Raw genomic sequence first — 19,094 nt, 5'->3', positions numbered from 1 at the left:
TGTCTGTCTCCCCTGATTAGACCGTAAGCCCGTCAAAGGGCAGGGACTGTCTCTGTTACCGATTTGTCCATTCCAAGCGCTTAGTACAGTGCTCTGCACATAGTCAGTGCTCAATAAATACTATTGAATGAATGAATGGTACAGGTCCTGGCAAATAGTAAGCGCTTAACAAATACCATAAAAAAAGTCAGAATATCTGGGTTCTAGCCCTGACTCTGTCACTGGCCTGCTAGGAACAGCAGTGTGGCCTAGGGGATAAAGCACGGGCCTGGGAGTCAAAAGGACCTGGATTCAAATCGCAGCTCTGCCACTTGTCTGCTGTGTGACCTTGGGCAAGTCTGTGCCCGAGTTACCTCATCTGTAAAACAGGGATGAAGACTGTGAGCCCCACGTGGGAAAGGGACTGTGTCCAACCTGACCGGCTTGCATGTACCCTAGTATTTAGAACAGTGCCTGGCACAAAGTAAGTGCTTAACAAGTACCATTTTAAAAAAGCAAAAAATCCTGGGCAATTCCTTTAGCCATTTGGGGCTTCAGCTTCCTCATCTGTAAAATGAGAATAAAATCACCGCTTTCCATGCTTTTAGACTGTGAGTCTGTGTGTTAGGGACTGATGACCTTGTGTCTGTCCCAGAGCTTGGCACAAAGTAGTAACAGACGCTGCCAGTGGTGAGACGGCACATCTCTGTGTATCTTGGAGATACTTCATATTCTTCACATCCGCTAGATGATCAGTCTCACATGCTTCAAAGCCTTATTAAAATCACTTCTCCAAGAGGACTTTCCCGACAAAGCCCTCATTTCCCCTACTGCTTCTCCCTTCTGCGTCATCTTTGTACTTGGATTTGTACCCTTTTTTCATCCCACCCTAAGCCCCATGGCCCTAATGTTTTTTAATATCTGTCTCCCCCTCTAAACTGTAAGCTCCTTGTGGGCAGGGAATGTGTCTAAGAACCCTATTCTATTGAACTCTACCAGGAGCTTAATACAGTGTTCTGCACACATTCAATAAATACTGATGATGTTGATGATGGGTGGGAAATATGTCTACCAATTCTGTTACTTTGTACTCTCCCAAGGTCGTTGTGGGCAGGGAATGTGTCTGGCATATTATTAAATCATCCTCTCCTGAGCGCTTAGTACAGTGCTCTGCACACAGTAGTGCCCAATGAATACGATTTATTGATTGACCGATTGATAGAATGTCTTATTCATTTGGTTGATGCAAATACCACCTTCTCTGGCATATTACCATTAGGGTGGGCACTGCTCAGCCCTCAGTGGTGCTGAGGGCGAATGCTTAGTTGATAGAACACAGGCCTGGGAGTCAGAAGGGCCTGGGTTCTAGTCCTGGCTCTGCCATTTGTCTCCTGTGTGACCTTGGGCAAGTCATTTCACTTCTCGGGGCCTCAGTTTTCTTATCTGTAAAAAGAGGATTAAGAGTGTAAGTCTCATATGGACAGGGTCTGAATTTGGCCTGGTTAACTTGTTTGGACTCTCTTCCTCCATCTAGCTCAGTCAGGGGACCTGGGTTCTAATCCTGGCTCCGTCATATTCATTCATTCATTCATTCATATTTATTGAGCACTTACTGGGTGCAGACTACTATACTAAGCTCTTGGGAGAGTACAATACAACAAAAAACAGACACATTCCCTGCCCACAACGAGCTTACAATCTAGAGGGATGTCTGCTGTGTGACCTCGGGCAAGTCATTTCATTTCTTTGGGCCTCAGTTACTTCATCTATAAAATGGAGATTAAGAGTTTGAGCCCAATGTGGGACAGGGACTGTGTATCTACTTCAAGACTTAGAACAGTGCTAGCCACATAGTAAATGCTTGACAATTACCAAAATTATTATTACTACTATTATTATTATCTACCCCAGTGCTTAAAACAGTGCTTGGCACATAGTAAGCGCTTAACAAATTGATACGGCTTGGGACTAGGAGTCAGAAGGCAATGGGTTCTAATCCCAGCTCTGCGATTTGTCTGCTGTGTGGCCTTGGGTGAGCCGCTTCACTTCTCAGTTCCCTCATCTGTAAAACGGGGATGAAGAATCCCCCTCCGCCTCTCCCCTCCCCCCCAACAACCCCCTCCCCTACTTTCCCATCCTTCCCTGCAGTATCCTCAGAGGAGATCTCCTCCCTCCTCGCAAGTGCCACCCCCTCCACCTGCGCCTCGGACCCCATTCCCTCTCACCTTCTTAAAACCATCGCCCCTGCCCTCCTCCCTTCCTTAACGTCTATTTTTAACCACTCAATCTCCAAGGGCTCCTTCCCCTCTGCCTTCAAACATGCCCACGTCTCCCCCATCCTAAAAAAACCCGCTCTTGACCCCACTTCCCCCTCCAGTTATCGTCCTATCTCCCTACTACCCTTCCTTTCCAAAATCTTAGAACGAGTCGTCTACAATCGATGCCTAGAATTCCTTAACTCCCATTCTCTCCTAGACCCCCTCCAATCTGGCTTCCGTCCCCTCCACTCTACCGAGACTGCTCTCTCTAAGGTCACCCATGACCTCCTTCTTGCCAAATCCAATGGCTCCTACTCCATTCTGATCCTCCTTGACCACTCTGCTGCCTTTGACACTGTCGACCATCCCCTCCTCCTCCATACCTTATCTCACCTTGGCTTCACGGACTCTGTCCTCTCCTGGTTCTCCTCTTACCTCTCTGGCCGATCATTCTCGGTCTCCTACGCTGGAGCCTCCTCCCCCTCCCATCCTTTAACTGTTGGAGTTCCTCAAGGGTCAGTTCTCGGCCCTCTTCTGTTCTCCATTTACACTCACTCCCTCGGTGAACTCATCCGCTCTCACGGCTTTGACTACCATCTCTACGCAGATGACACGCAGATCTACATCTCCGCCCCTGTCCTCTCCCCCTCCCTTCGGGCTCGCATCTCCTCCTGCCTCCGGGACGTCTCCACCTGGATGTCGGCCCGCCACCTAAAACTCAACATGAGCAAGACTGAGCTCCTCATCTTCCCTCCCAAGCCCGGTCCGCTCCCAGACTTCTCCATCACCGTGGATGGCACGACCATCCTTCCCGTCCCGCAGGCCCGCAATCTCGGTGTCATCCTTGACTCGTCCCTCTCGTTCACCCCACACATCCTATCCGTTACCAAGACCTGCCGGTTTCACCTCTACAATATCGCCAAGATCCGCCCTTTCCTCTCCACCCAAACGGCTACCTTACTATTACGGGCTCTCGTTATATCCCGGCTAGACTACTGTGTCAGCCTTCTCTCTGACCTCCCTTCCTTCTCTCTCGCCCCGCTCCGGTCTATTCTTCACTCCGCTGCCCGGCTCATCTTCCTGCAGAAACGTTCTGGGCATGTCACTCCCCTTCTTAAACAACTCCAGTGGTTGCCTATTGACCTCCGCTCCAAACAAAAACTCCTCACTCTAGGCTTCAAGGCTCTCCATCACCTTGCCCCTTCCTACCTCTCCTCCCTTCTCTCTTTCTACCGCCCACCCCGCACGCTCCGCTCCTCTGCCGCCCACCTCCTCGCCGTCCCTCGGTCTCGCCTATCCCGCCGTCGACCCCTGGGTCACGTCCTCCCGCGGTCCTGGAACGCCCTCCCTCCTCACCTCCGCCAAACTGATTCTCTTTCCCTCTTCAAAACCTTACTTAAAAATCACCTCCTCCAAGAGGCCTTCCCAGACTGAGCTCCTCTTCCCCCTCTACTCCCTCTGCCATCCCCCCTTTACCTCTCCGCAGCTAAAGCCTCATTTTCCCCTTTTCCCTCTGCTCCTCCACCTCTCCCTTCCCATCCCCACAGCACTGTACTTGTCCGCTCAACTGTATATATTTTCGTTACCCTATTTATTTTGTTAATGAATTGTACATCGCCTTGATTCTATTTAGTTGCCATTGTTTTTACGAGATGTTCTTCCCCTTGACGCTGTTTAGTGCCATTGTTCTTGTCTGTCCGTCTCCCCCGATTAGACTGTAAGCCCGTCAAACGGCAGGGACTGTCTCTATCTGTTGCCGACCTGTTCATCCCAAGCGCTTAGTACAGTGCTCTGCACATAGTAAGCGCTCAATAAATACTATTGAATGAATGAATGAATAAAAAGAATGTAAGCCCTGTGTGGGGCACGGACTGTGTCCAACTGGATTTGTTTGTATCCACCCTGGCACTTAGTACAGTGCCTGGCACATAGTAAGTGTTTAACAAATACCATAATAATAATAATTATTATTATTATTACTATTATTATTACTCTTTCTGCCAGCAGAGTGCGCTCAGGACTCGTTATTGCAGCAGTGGTGATGATTGGCATGAACGCCATCCACTCTCTCTCCCAGTCACCCTGCACCCAGTCCAGGGAGTCACTTGGCAGGGACAACGGGTGCAGACTGAGTTCACGGAACAGAATGTCTCCGAAACCTCAACAACAGTAGTCACCATAATTCCTCCCTGGTTTGATAAGCCATTTTTTTTTAAAAAAAGTAACTGTTACGTGATTACTCTATGCCAGGCACTGTACTAAGCTTTGGGGCAGACACGAGTTACTAAGGTTGGACACAGTCCATGACCCACCTGGGGTTCACAGTCTTGACCTCCATTTTCCAGATGAGGGAACTGAGGCACAGAGAAGTGAAGTGACTTGCCCAAGGTCACAGAGCAGACAAGTGGCAGAGCCGGAATTAGAATCTAGATCTTTCTGACTCCCGGGGCCTATGTTCTATCCACTAGGCCATGCTGCTTCACTCATGGTTATTCATTCGTTTATTCAATCGTATTGAGCGCTTACCTGTGCAGAGCACTGTACTAAGCGCTTGAGAGAGGACAATACAGCAACAAACAGTCACATTCGGATGATACTCAAGTAACGTAATAGGACTGGTGGGAGGTGGCTACAGGGAGGGAGTGTGGGGGGACTCTTTTCTCTCTTGCAAAAGCCAGAAACGAAAAACCGAAGAACTATAATAGCAACATGTTCCTTACACAGCCAGCAAGACGGGAGTTGGAAACGGGCCAGAGCATCAAGGCAGGGCATGGGAAGACAGGATGGTTATTTATGGTGCATTTATGGTGCAGAGTGAGGTACATAAGAGAAACCTAATATTGCTACCACTCAGGGAAGCAATAGATTCAAGCGGTTAGAGCAACAGAACAGGAGAAAAGGAAACCACATGCCTAGTGGAAAAAACACAGGCCTGGGAGTCAGAGAACCTGGGTTCCAACCTGGTTCCACCACTGGTCTGCTGTGTGACCTTGGGTAAGTCACTTCACTTCTCTGTGCCTCAGTTTCCTCATCCGTAAAATGAGGACTAATACCATGAATCTCATGTGGGACCCGGACTATGTTCAACCTGATAAACTTGTATCTCCCCCAGTGCTTCATTCAATCATATTTATTGAGCGCTGTGTGCAGAGCACTGTACTAGTGCTTGGGAGAGTACAATATAACAATAGACACATTCCCTGCACACAATGAGTAAGTGCTTAACGAGTACCATAATTATTATTATTATTCTTGCAGAATTGTCACCTCTGGGCAGATTTGAAGGTTTGATCTCAGCAACTGATCCACTGCAAAGCCACTTCCTGATAGCTACCGTTCCAAGCAAAGGGCCTCCAGACCCCCGTCTCCTGGAGCCATCAGCCGCCCAACAGCTTCGCCCGGGCCGTGGCGTCCACCCAGGCCTGGACTGCCCTCTCGTTGGACTTGTTAATGTTGGGCAGAAGAGGTATGAGGAAAAAGCGGTGCTTATAGGTGGTGATGCAGTAGTGGAAGATAAGTGAAGCAGCATGGCCTAATGGATAGAGCATGGTCCTGGAAGTCAGGACCTGGGTTCTAATCCCAGCTTTGCCAGTTGTCTTTTATGTGACCTTGGGCAAGTCACTTCACTTCTCTGGGCCTCAGTTAGCCCATCTGTACAAAGGGGATTTAAAATGTGAGCCCAATGTGGGATAGGGACTGTGTGGAGCCCAATCGCACACATGTGGGACAGAGACTGTGTCCAACCTGATTAACTTGAATCTACCCCAGCGCTTAGTTCAGTGCCTGGCACATAATAAAGGCTTAACAAATACCACAATCATTATTATTATTCTCTTGGCCTCAGTTCCCTCATCTGTAAAATGGGGAGAGGCCCATATGGGACACGGGCTGTGTCCAACCTGATTAACTTGTAGCTACGCAGTGCTTAGAAGAGTGCTTGGTACAAAGTAAGTGCTTAACAAGTACCATAATTATTATTACCACTAATCCTCGGTGAAGCAACATAGCCTACGGTGTTGAGCACCAGACCAGAAGCAAGGGAAGCAACATAATTAGTGGAAAGAGCACAGCCCCAGGAGTCTGAAAACCTGGGTTCTAATTCCAGCTCCGCCACTTGCCTGCTGGGTGACCTTGGACTCACTTAAATGCTCAGTGCCTCAGTTTCTTCACCTGCAACATAGGGGTTAAACACCTGTTTTCTCCTCCCCTTAGGCTTTGAGCCCAGTGGGGGACAGGGCCTGGGTGTGATCTGACTTTATGGCTATGATAATAATTATGGTACTATATTATGGTAATAATAATTATAGCATTAGCCCAGTCCTTGTCACACAGTTAACTCTTGACAAATATCACAGTTATCATTTTTTACCCTCCCCACGTGCTGGATTCCCTTTAAAAGCCCAAATGTTATTTATTGGTCACCCCCCGTGGGCAACGTGTCCAAACCAATTATCTTGTATCTACTCCAGCGCTTAGTACTGTGCCTGGCACATAGTAAGCGCTTAACCAATAACACAGTTGTCATTATTGTTATAAGGTACTAAGTGCTTGGTAAAGGAGGACGCTAAGAAGACCGGGAACGGTTTTCCGCCTGTGAGGAGCTGACCCGACCCCAGCCCATCCCCTCCCCCATCCCCAAAGCCTTCCCCTGTGGGAAAGGGGCATGGACGAGAAGAAGGTGGAGGAGGGGACACAAGTACAAACCAGGAATGGGTTTATTGGCCCCAAGTTGAAGCCCCGTCCAGTGAAGGCCCCGGGTGGAGGTGGGGGGGGGAGGTGGGAGGATGGGGATGACTCTCCTGATACAGTACCGTGGAGGGTGGGGGCTGGGAGAGAGGGGCCTGGGGCTGGCAATGGAGGGGCAGGGGGAATTCTCGGGGGGCTGCCAACCCCCTTGGCATATGGAGGGGGGCGGTCCTTGTTGGCACAAGTGGAGTGTGTGGAGGCCCTGGGGGCGGGGGCAGCTGGGGATGGGTAGGACAGTCAGAGAGCTGCAGGGGTCCAGACTGCTGCTTCTGGAGGGATGGGAAGAGAGTTGCCCCCCTCCATCACCTGCTCCTTCCCCAGGTCTGCCCCCAGGGACCAGAGTCATGTTGGGAGGGGGCCAGGCAAGAGAAGGAAAGGGCTGTTTCAGCCATCCCCCTTCCTCCAGGCAGTCCTACCCTTCCTCAACAAACGTCCCACCTCTTCATCCACCTTCACCACCGCCCAGTCCCGCTCCCTGGTTGGGGAGACTAACCACGCTCCTGCTGCTGTCTGCTCTGGGTTGAGATGGAGGTGGCTGTTCCTACGGGCACCCAGCCAAGGCCCCTCCCCACTCCCGGACACGCTCCCTGCCGCCAGGCTGGGGAGGCCCCAGGTTGGAGAGGCCCCACGGTCCCCGAGGATGTCTGGGCGGTGCCGTCTCCAGGGTCAGCGGCCGCTTTGGTCAGTCAGCAGCACGGCCGCAGACACAGCAACCTGTCGCTCCACCAGACCCGCAGGTCCAGCCACACGACAGGCTCGGGGTAGCCTTTCCTGCTGTCCTTCCGGTCAGAGGGCCGGTGGAGGGGGCGGGCATCGAGGGATCAGGGTTGGGGGCACCGAGGGAGGGGGGTGCTCTCCATCAGGTGATGCCACAGACCCTGTGCCTCCTCCACATCCCCCGCAGGCGAGAGGCAGAGGCAGCATCCGGTTGTGTGAGGGCAGGAAACAGGACACACTAAGGGGGAAGGGATGCCAGGAGTGCCAGGCTCTGTGTGTGTACGGGGGGAGGGGGTGTCGTCTCTAAGTGACTGTGTGAGCGAGCAGCCTGGATGGACACAAGTAGAATCGGTGTAGGAAGTGTGTGAAGCTACATGTGTGGGCACAGCCTGCTCTGGAGTCAACCCAAACCTCCACAGTTACAGGTGGTGGTGGGTGGGGGGGGCAGGTTGTGTGAGTGTGTGTTTGGTGGGGGTGTGTGTGCGCGCATGCACTCACTCCCAAGCCCCGCAGGTGCCTGGCTCCTGGTGTTCCCCACCCCCGAGAGCAGGAAGGGGTGGAGGGCACCGGAGCCAGGTCCCGGATGCTCAGCTGAGCTGGCGGGCACAGGTCAACGCCAGTGCCACCTGGGGATCCAGACAGCAGAAGGCATAACTTACGATAAATAAAGGGGGTGTGGGGGCTCTGGGGACCCGAGGGGCGCTGGGGGCATCAGTAGTATCGACCCGGATCCTGCCAGTTTGTGACCCACTGCCTCTTGTTGGGGGGCGGCCCCCCGGGGGGCCGGTACCGCTCCTCCTCACGGATACGCACCGCGTGGTACTTGGGCATGATGCGGTAATACTGGGTCCTCTTGAAGAAGTCGAACTGTGGGGGCGGGGGCGACAGTCAGCACGGGCCACCCAGTCACCCTGCCGCCACCCAGGGAGTCATGCCCACCTCTGCCCATCTCCCACTCCACTGATGCCTGGGCCCTCCTTGCCAGCGCTGTCCAGTAGCATCCAGCGATGCCCAGCTTCTACCCCTCCTCAGTCCCCGGGCCAGAGTCCCACGGCAAGACCCAGGGGACCCTCCCCCACCCTGCTCTCCATAGATGGAGACTCCCCCGTATCCTGTCCCGCCACAACCGCAAGCAGACAGAGAAGTAAGGAGGAGGAGGGGGACGAGGAAAAGCGGAAGGAGAAGCAGGAGAGGGAAGAGGAGGAGGAGAAGCAGGAGAGGGAAAAGGAGGAGGAAGACGAGGAGGATGAGAAGCAGGAGAGTGAGAAGGAGGAGGAGAAGGACGAGAAGCAGGAGAAGGAGGAGGAGAAAGAAATGTTAGGGAGAGGCCAGACATAGGAGCGGCTGACCAGTCTCTCTCATCTTCCCTGCCTTTCTGGATGACCATGGGAGGTGTCAGCGAGCAGGGTGGGATTGAGCACTGCCATCCTGCATGTCCAGAATGCCTAGGGACACTGACTGATCTGGGGGTGCCTTTCCCCCCATCAGAAAGAAGGGGAGACTCAGGGACAGGAGAAGCAGTATGGCCTAATGGCCTGTCCTCCCCTTTAGACTGGAAGCTCATTGTGGGTAGGGAATGTGCCTGTTATATTGTACTCTCCCAAGCACTTAATACAGTGCTCTGCACACAGTAAGTGCTCAATAAATACAACTGACTACTCACTAGTGGAAAGAGCCCAGGACTGGGAGTCAGGAGAGACCTGAGTTCTAATCCCGATTCCGCCATTTGCCTACTGTGTGAGCTTGGGCAAGTAGTCGCTTCACTTCTCTGTGCCTCAGTTTCCTCATGTAAAATGGGGTTTAAACACCTGCTCGCTTTCCCCCTTTTAGATCGTGAGCCCCACTTAGGACAAGGGCTGTGTCTGGTTTGGTTATAACTTACCAAACCCAGCACTTAGTGCAGTGCTTGGCACCAAGTAAGCACTTAACCACAATTATTAGAAGATGTTGGCCAGGCTCTTCTCGGGGAAGTCCTCAGGACAACATGATGTGTGATCTTGAGGGAATAATTTAACCTCTCTGGGCCTCTGTTTCCCATTCTCCCTCCTGGAGAGAGTGGGAAGACACTTGGGAGAGAGAGGGAGGAAGCCCCAAAAGTCGGAGAGCTACAGAGCAGAGACTCTGCAGCTGTTGGGGAGATGGGACCCTCCTCAGCCAAATGCCTACAGAGCCAGACCCGGCCAGGAGGCGGGACAGGCCCGGGAAGAGACCGGGACATCTGAGTCCCCTCTCCAGCGAGCAGATCTGGGGGCTGAGGGAGCAAGGTCTGGGGCAGAGAAGAGAGAGGCTGGAGGGAGACAGAGCAGGACAGAGCAGGCGAGAGGCGAGGGCCAGAGGGGCTCCCCGCAGTGGTCATTACCCGGGGGGGGCGGGAGGGGATTCGGGCCAGGTGGCTAGTAGTCGTCGGTCAGCCGCTCTGTCTCAGACGGCTGGCTCCTCATCTCCGCTCGCTGGCCCTTGGCCTCGTACAGGGCCCGGGTGCTGGCTCGCTTGAAGAAGCCGCACTGCGGGGAGGGAGTGGAGGGAGAGACATCTTGAGCCAGAGCCGGGGGAGATTGGGGGGCCAGGGAGGGAGTCTCGGGTTGGGAACCAGGATGTCTGGGTCCTGTGCTGGGAGGACAGGAGACCAGGATGCCTGGGTCCTGCACTGGAAGGCCTGGAGACCCAGGAGGCTTTAGTCCTATGCTGGAAAGCCTGGAGGCTAGGACATCTTGGTCCTGTGCTGGGATGAGTGGAGACCAGAATGCCTGCGTCCTGAACTAGAGACCAGGGTGCCTCGCTCCTGTGCTGGGGGCGAGGCTAGAGACCAGAACGCCTGAGTCCTGCACCGGAAAGCCTGGAGACCAGGATGCTTAGAATCTGTATCAGGGGATTGGAGACCAGGAATCCTAATCCCTGATCTGGGTGACTGGAGACCAGGATGCCTGGGTCCTGTGCTGGGAAAACTAGAGACTAGAACACCCAGGTTCTGTTCTGGGGACCTGAGAAGGAGGTGGATTTCGGGACAGGGACCAGGACATCTGGGTCCCGAGCTGGGAGACTGGAAGGGGTCTTGGCTGGAACACTGTTTCCAGTTTCTGTCCCAGGTGGGGGTCCCAGAGCAGGGGAGTAGGATTCCTGGGCCCCATCCAAGGAGGGGGCAGGTTGGAGGTATCAGGGGCTGATGTCCTCTCAGCCATTTAGTCAATGCCTCATTGAGCCATGCCACCTGTCACCCCCTGCCCTTTCCGTCCCCTACCCTCTTAGGTCTCTTCTAAGTCTGTCTCCCTGGCCACACTGCAAGCTCTGGAGAAGCAGCTTGGCCTAGTGGATAGGGCATGATCCTGGCAGGCAGAAGGATCCGGGTTCTAATCCCAGTTTTGCCACTCGGCTGCTGTGTGACCTTGAGCATATCACTTCACTTCCCTGGGCCTCAGTTACCTCATCTGTAAAGTGGGCTTAATACTCTGAATCCCTTGTGGGACATGGACAGTGTCCAACCTGATTACCTTAGAATCTACCCTAGAGTTTAGTACAGTGCATGGCACATCGTAAGCATTTCACGAATACTATGAGAAAAGGCTCCTTAAGGGCAGAGAACCTGGGTCTTTGCTTTTGATTTCCTCTCCCAAGTGTTTAGTTCAATGCTTTGCTCTCAGTAGGTGCTAAGTAAATACCATGGATGGATTGTTTCATCTAAGAGGTGGGTTGGTCTCAAGCCTGTCCAATTCTGTCTAGAAGGGTCTCAGGGCTAGAGACCAGGATGCTTGGGTTCGAATCCCGTCCTGGGAAGTTTCAGGGCTGGAGACGAGGATGCCTAGATCCCAACCCTGTCCTCAGAGGATTTCAGTGTTGGAGATCATGACACCTGGGCCCCAATTCTGTCTAAAAGGGTCTCAGGGCTAGAGACCAGGATGCTTGGGTTCGAATCCTATCCTGAGAAGTTTCAGGGCGGGAGGCCAGGACAATTGGACTCCTGGATGGGAACTGTTTCTCCTTCTTAGGGCCATCAGTGTGGCTAGAGTGTCTGTCTTCACTGGCTGGGGCTGGTAGAGGAAGGACAGGGAGCAACGACTCAGGGGGCATGAGGGTGGGGATGCCAGGAATGAATGGGGAGAGGGGGAGCGTGGGAGAAGGGGATAGGAAGGGGGAGGGTAGTGGGGAGGAGGGGGAAGGGAGGAGCAGGGGAGGGGTGAGGGAGGAGGGGAGTGGGGAAGGGCATGGCAAGGCATGGGGATGAGGGAGGAGTGAGGGGGAGGAGCACGGGGAGGGGGCAGAGACCGGGAGAGGTGAAGCAGCATGGACTAGTGGATAAAGCATGGGCCTGGGAGTCAACTGGTCATTGGTTCTAATTCCTGCTCTGCCACCTGTCTGCTGTGTGACGCTGGGCAAGTCACTTCACTTCTCTGTGCCTCAGTTACCTCATCTGGAAAATAGGGATTGAGATTGGGAGCCCCACGTAGGACAGGGACTGCGTCCAACCCAATTTGCTTGTGTCCACCCCAGCGCTTAGTACAGTAGCTGGCACGTAGTAAGTGCTTAAGAAATGCCACAATTATTATTATTATTAGAGAAGTACCGGGAAAGGAGACTGACCTTCCAGAGCAGAAGGACGATGAGGCCCAGGAGCAGCAGACCGGCCCCCACGGCTACCAGCACCAGCCACAGGTCAATCTCGGCCGGCAACTCCTCCGTCAGCTCCGAGTCAATGTCCACAGAGAACTGGGGCGGGAGAGCAGGGGCGGGGGGTGGGTGACAGGATGCCAGAGGGTGACTCGAGGGATGGTGGCCCTGCATTCCTGCTTCTCCCAAGCAGGGAGGCAAGCAGGGGGCCGACAGGAGAGGAAATCCCCATTTTCGACCGTCAAATCACCTGGTGACCAGCTCAGCTCGGTGTCTCTTATATTCCCCCTCCCCCCCGGCCCCGCGCCGCTCCCCCGCCTCCCTTGGCCACCCACGGAAGCCCCTCACACTCCTCTTGGCATTGGAGCGCTCAGTGCTCTGCACACAGTAAGCGCTCAATAAATACGAATGAATGAATTAATTGAAATCCTTCTTCAGTCCAGCCCAAATCCATCCTGCTGCTGTTTGACCTGCTTCCTCCTGTCCCCTGCCTGCTGCCCCCAGCCACGATCCACCCCCCCTCGGAGCCCGGCCACCCACTCGGACAGTCTTGTTGTCCATGTTGATGGAGGAAACGCTGCTTCGCAGGAACAAGGTGGCCCAGCCCTCTACCCTGACCCGGTCAAAGTCACTGTAATCCTGGAGATGAAGGAAGGCAAAGGGTTGGGGTCAGGTCCACCCCCCCCCCCCCAATAACTCCCTTCTCCAAATCCTGAGCCAAGAAGCGGCAGAGAAGTAGGCCCTCGTAACCTCATCCATCAACGTGGCTTTCCTTCAGGACCCCAGCCGCCCCACCCACCCTTTCCCAGAGGAAATTAAACCCACCTCCCCACCCATTCCCTCCCCGTAGGACACCGCAGGCCAGACCTCGATGAAGGTGCTGTTCCAAACCCGGGCCCAAACGGTCACGTTGGACAGGACCCAGGCATCCGGAATGGGGCATTCGAACCAGACGCAGCGGGCAAGGGCATTGGCACAAGTCTGCAAGGGGACAGGAAGAAGGCAGGAGACTCATTCATTCACTCATTCATTTGTTCATTCAACTGTATTTATTGAGTCCTTCCTGTGTGCAGAGCACATACTTGTCTCTGATGATGTGCCCAGCACCATACGAAGCACTGGGGCAGAAAATAATAATAGTACTTGCTAAGCGCTACGTGCCAGGCACTGTACTAAGCACTGGGGTGGATACACGCATATCACATTGGACACAGTCCCTGTCCCACGTGGGGTTTCACAGTCTCAATCCACATTTTAGAGATGAGGTAACTGAGGGCCAGAGAAGTAAAGTGACTTGCCCAAGGTCACCCAGCAGACATGTGGCAGAGCTGGGATTAGAAGCCAGATCCTTTTGACTCCCAGGGTCGGACTCTATCCACTAGGCCATGCTGCTTCTTGCTGCCCACTCCCTCCCATCGCCCCTCCCCGGGGCACACCCATCTGGTCACTCACCAGCAGTGTTTCGGACTTGGCTTTCTTGGCAGCGGCCAGAGTGATGGCGGGCGGGCTCGGTCCCCCAGGCTCCAGCTCCCTCCGGTTTCGGCGACGGTTCAGGGTGGCTCCGGGGAACTGAGCCGGGCACCGAGAGGGGAAAAAAAGAGAGGAGAGGGCAAGCTAGGGGTGGCAGTCCCGGCGCTGTGAGACCCCTTGCAAGGCTGGAAAGCCCCGGGGGAGGGAAAGAGGGAGGGGGCTCAGCTCTGACACCTTCAAAGCCTTATTGAAATCTCATCGCCAAGAGGCCTTTCCTGACTAAGCCCTCCTTTCCTCTTCTCCCACTCCCTTCTGCTTTGCTCCCTTTACTCACCCCTCCCTCATCCCATGGCACATTTGTAAGATCTGTAATTAATTTATTTAGTCAGTCAATCTTATTTACTGGACGCTTACTGTGTGCAGAGCACTGTATTAAGCATGTGGGAGAGTACAATAGAATATAACAGACGTATCCCTTGCTCACAACGAGCTTACTGTCTAGAAGGGGAGACAGACATTAATATCGTTATAGTGTACTCTCCCAAGCACTTAGTACAGTGTTCTACACACAGTAAGCGCTCAATAAATACAACTGATAGATTGACGGGGGTCCCCATGCTTCCTGGGGGGTTTGGGCCAGCCCACAGGAGGGGGGGTGGTGTCTTTCAGAAGGAGCACAACCAATAGGGAGGGGTTTTGGGGAAGAGTGGCAGTTTAGTCCACCAGTCACTGAAGACCATGAAAATGAGATGCAAATGAATCCAGGGCTGAGAAGGGGCCAGAGGATGGAGGGGCCGAGGGATGGAGGGCACGAGAGGGGTGACCGGGTCCTTACCGTGAGGTTGAGGGGGTTGATGAGGTTGCCCGGAGGGTGGCACCGAAGGCTCCCGTTGCCGCGGATAGTGATCGCCGTAGGGTACAGGAGCCATTTTCCATTGTTCACCTCGTAAGGCCACTCCCAGCCCAGGACCAGGCTGCCCAGAGCAGCCAGGCCCTCCCTGGCCGGGCTCACCTACGGACACACAGGTAGGGGTCAAGGGCGCCGCCCACAATGCCCCCCTCGCCCCGCCCTGGCACGCCTCCCCCCATGGCGACCCCTCACCTGGAACTCCAGCTTCAGAGGGCTCCCCACATCCGTCACGTTCCGCATGGCTGCTTCCCCCATCACCGTGCCCCCAAAATAGCTCTGCAGCCGGTAGGTGGTCCTGGGTCAGGAGGGGAGTGGGCATGGTGAAGGGTGGTACGGGGTTGGAACAGGTTAAGGGAGGGAGGAGAAAAGTGGTGGGAGGGTGGAAGGCTCCCGGGGTCCCCCCACAGTAAGCTGAGCAGACAGCATCCCCCCGGATGGCCCCGAGGCCGGCCAGGGCTGACTCCCTAAGGGATCGGTGGGGAGGGGTGGGGAGGAGCGGACCAGTCGGAACTGGCCCAGGCCCCTCCCGGTCCCCTGTCCCCAGGGGAACAGTACATTCCATGTGGGAAAGGAAGAACTGGAGACAAACCAATTCTAGCCTCTTCGTTCTGCAAGGAACTGACCTGTCTCCTGACCTCAAGCCCTTCCCAGGCCCAAGTCCCCAGAGGATGGTAGGTTCCAGGCTGGCTGGGAGGCCGGAAATGGCCAGTCTCCCGAGGCCTCAGGCAAACTCAGGGTCACTGATGGGCACGGCTCCCTTCCTGTCTCCCACGGGTGCCCCACCCCCCAGCCAGTGGGGCCCTGCCCGGACCTCAGTGGCCACCCCAATTGCCCGATCTGGGGCTATCAATCCGGCTCCGCCACTTGTCTGCTGTGTAACCTTGGGGAAGTCACTTCACTTCTTTGTGCCTCAGTTACCTCATCTGTAAAATGGGGATTGGGACTGTGAGCTCCATGTGGGACAGGGACTGTGTCCAACCTGATTTGCTTGCCTCCATCCTAGCTCTTAGTAGTGCATGGCACACGGTAAACACTTAACAAGTACCATAATTATTATTATTATGAGGAGGGAGCCTAAGGCCAATGAATGCTGAATCTATCTCTGGGTGGAATGCTTGCTGTGGGCAGAAAATGTGTCTGTTTATTATTACATTGTAATAATAATAATGATTATGGTATTTGTTAGGCGCTTACTATGTGTGAGGCACTGTACTAATTGCCGGGGTGGATATCAGCAAATTGGGTTGGATACAGTCCCTGGCCCACGGGGGCTTCCAGTCTCAATCCCCAATTTCCGGATGAGGTAACTGGGGCACAGAGAAGTGAAGTGACTTGCCCAAGGTCACGCGGCAGACAAGTGGCAGAGCCGGAATTAGAACCCATGACCTTCTGACTCCCAGGCCCGTGTTCTATCCGCTAAGCCAAAGCGCTCTCCCAAGATCTTAGCACAGTGCTTTGCACAGAGTAGGCGCTCAATAAATATGATTGGATGAATAAATGAATGAATGAATGAATGGGCATTAGGGGTAAGGGCAGGAACGGTCAGGGCCAGAGAAGGAGCAAGATGGGTCAGGGGCAGGAATTTCCCACGGGGGCAGTCACCCACATGCTGAGTGAGGCTTGGAGGGTATAGTCCACCTGCAGGGTCACCGTCACGGGGGAGAGGTCCTTCTGGTAGCTGGAGCTGTGGGGAAGAAACTGTCAGAGGATGCAGAGGAGAAGGCTCTAACGCGAGTGGGTGGGACGGCGGCAGAGGAGCAAAGCGGAAGAGGCCGGAAGGGCGGAACCCCCTGCTCCCTCCCTGACACCCCCACGGGCACCTACGTGGAGAGCTGCAGCTGGGCCACGATATCCCGGGTGTGCAGAGTGATCCCCACCACCTCAAAGGCAATCAGCAGCTCCATCTGCGGGCGGGGGGGGGGAGGGAAGGGGGTTACAGACGGAGGGCATTACGGACGGACAGACGGAGAGACCCAATCAATCACCAATCGACTGAGAATACCGACTGATCAGCTACTGTGCGCTCCTCAATCAATCAATAGTATTTATTGAACACCTGTGTGCAGAGCACTGTACTAAGTGCTTGGGAGATTATAGTAGAACAATATGACAGTTGGTAGACACATTCCCTGCTCACAACAAGCTTACAGTCCAGCGGATGAGCTTACAGTCTAGAGAATGCTGATGTTCCAAGTGTTTGGGAAAGCAGGGTGGTCTAGTGGAAAGAGCCCGGGCCTAGAAGTCAGAGAACTTCTAATCCTGGCTCTGCCATGGACCTGCTGTGTGAACCTGTGCAAGTCACTTAACTTCTCTGTGCCTCAGTTCCCACATCTACAAAAGGGGGATTCCATACCTGCTCTCCCTCCTACTTAGACTGTGAGCCCCAGGTGGGACCAAATGAATTAGTATCTCAGTGGGGGTTTTTTTAGAGAAGCAGCGTGACTTAGTGGAAAGAGCACAAGCTTGGGAGTCAGAGGACTTGGGTTCTAATCCCGGCTCCACCATTTGTCTGCTATGTGACATCAGTTAACTTCTCTGTGCCTCAGTTACCTCATCTGTAAAATGGGGATTAAAAGTGTGAGCCCCAAGTGGGACAACCTGATTACCTTGAATCCACCCAAGTGTTTAGAACAGTGCTTGGCACATAGTAAGTGCTTAACAAATACCATAATTATTATTATTGTTCTTATGGTATTTGTGAAGAGTTCACTATGTGCCCGGATTGAATTAATCACTGGGGTAGATACAAGTTAATCAGGTTGGAAACAGTCTATCTCCCAAATGCCAAAAGAGTAGCCCCTTTCTTGGGAAGACCCCAAGGGGTTGTTGTGGATCCTTTAATAATAATGTTGGTATTTGTTAAGTGCTTACTACGTGCAGAGCACTGTTCTAAGCGCCGGGGTAGATACGGGGGAATGAGGTTGTCCCACGTGAGGCTCACAGTCTTCATCCCCATTTTACAGATGAGGGAACTGAGGCACAGAGAAGTGAAATGACTTGCCCACAGTCACACAGCTGACAAGGGGCAGAGTCGGGATTTTAGGGGAACCCCCTCACCCCACCCACGTCACAACATCCTCCCCATCTCACCTTCTGCTTCCTCTTCAAGGGGTTTCCCAGCTCGCACAAGATTGTCTCATTGGCATGGCAGGCACCAGCCTGGGGTTGGGGGAAACACAGTGAGACACCCCCCTACTCAACTCCCCCATGACCCAAAGTTGGCCCCTACCCCAGTCTCTCAATGGGGGGGGGGGGCTCAGTCAGGTCCCCCCTTCCCTGGAGAGAAAACTCAGGAGGTGCAGCAGGAGAGGGGCAGGGTTTGGGGGATCCCAATTGGGGGCTGCAGCAGGGAGAAGGATCTCGCGTTAGGGTCGGCTGCAGCAGGGGAAAGGCCCCTGGGGTGGGAGGTCGAGGTACAGCAGGGGAGTGGTCCCCAGGGAGGAGGTATGATGGGGACTGACCTGAAAGGTGGTGGAGATGGGGGGTGGGTGGGGGGCTGGTGCTTACAGGGCGCACGGAGGAGAGCAGCAGGGCAGAGGGGATGGTGAGGTTGAGCAGGGCCTCGTGGGCGTCTTCCCCGTTGTGTGCAGTGCTGGGCTCATTAGTGACGTTGATGCTCATGAACAGCTTCCTCACGTCCCGGCTGTACTGGAACACCTGGATCCCGCCGATCCTGGGCCAGAACACTCATTTATTCATTCAGTTGTATTTATTGAGTGCTTACTGTGCTCAGAGCACTGTATTAAGTGCTTGGGAGAGTAATAATAATAATAATGTTGGTATTTGTTAAGCGCTTACTATGTGCCGAGCACTGTTCTAAGCGCTGGGGGAGATACAGGGTCATCAGGTTGTCCCACGTGAGACTCACAGTTAATCCCCATTTTACAGATGAGGGAACTGAGGCACAGAGAAGTTAAGTGACTTGCCCACAGTCACACAGCTGGCAAGTGGCAGAGTCGGGAGTCAAACTCATGACCTCTGACTTTGAAGCCCAGGCTCTTTTTCCACTGAGCCACGCTGCTTCCCCAATACAACAATAAACAGACACATTACCTGCCCAGGGGAGTGGTACGGTGGGGGTGGTGGGGGGTGGTGAGGGGCTCACCTGAATGGCTCAGCCTCATCCCCTCAGCCCAAGCCTGGCCACGCAGGCCCTGCCCCCAACCTCAACTTGCTCCTCCTACTTCAGCTAGAGACACAAACCACACCCCCGAACCCTACCCTTCTAGACTGTAAACTCACTGAGGGTAGGGAACGGCACATTGTTATACTGTACTCTCCCAAACACTTAACGCAGTGCTCTGCACACAGGAAACACTCAAATATGATTGAAAGAATGAGCCCCAGCTGCCTCATGGGCCATATACCAGCCCTTGCCCAGCCACACAGGCCCCACCATCCTCACCGGCCAC

The 19,094-nt window shown here is 54.0% G+C and overlaps 1 protein-coding gene across 2 annotated transcripts in view; it reads right to left on the bottom strand.

The window, feature by feature from the left end:
* Positions 1-6,934: 6,934 nt before the first annotated feature.
* ITGA3 (integrin subunit alpha 3) overlaps positions 6,935-19,094 on the bottom strand; it is a 41,890-nt gene continuing 29,730 nt past the window's right edge. Inside the window, exons 15-26 of one of the 2 annotated variants that reach the window (XM_029074913.2) lie at positions 18,190-18,355; positions 17,773-17,841; positions 16,507-16,586; positions 16,289-16,366; positions 14,875-14,977; positions 14,608-14,784; positions 13,755-13,871; positions 13,170-13,283; positions 12,843-12,941; positions 12,276-12,401; positions 10,060-10,204; positions 8,492-8,567 (exon numbers count right to left, since the gene is read on the bottom strand). In XM_029074913.2, coding sequence (XP_028930746.1) covers positions 10,094-10,204; positions 12,276-12,401; positions 12,843-12,941; positions 13,170-13,283; positions 13,755-13,871; positions 14,608-14,784; positions 14,875-14,977; positions 16,289-16,366; positions 16,507-16,586; positions 17,773-17,841; positions 18,190-18,355 — 1,240 coding nt within the window. In that variant the 3' untranslated portion in view covers positions 8,492-8,567; positions 10,060-10,093. Of the gene's footprint in view, positions 8,568-10,059; positions 10,205-12,275; positions 12,402-12,842; positions 12,942-13,169; positions 13,284-13,754; positions 13,872-14,607; positions 14,785-14,874; positions 14,978-16,288; positions 16,367-16,506; positions 16,587-17,772; positions 17,842-18,189; positions 18,356-19,094 lie in introns of both variants that reach the window. The other variant, XM_029074912.2, reaches the window with a different exon arrangement.

Source organism: Ornithorhynchus anatinus, chromosome 11, assembly GCF_004115215.2.
Source record: "Ornithorhynchus anatinus isolate Pmale09 chromosome 11, mOrnAna1.pri.v4, whole genome shotgun sequence".
NCBI classification, from domain to species: Eukaryota; Metazoa; Chordata; class Mammalia; order Monotremata; family Ornithorhynchidae; genus Ornithorhynchus; species Ornithorhynchus anatinus.
Note: the sequence above shows the minus strand (reverse complement) of the source record. Positions and strands in the feature narration are given on the sequence as shown.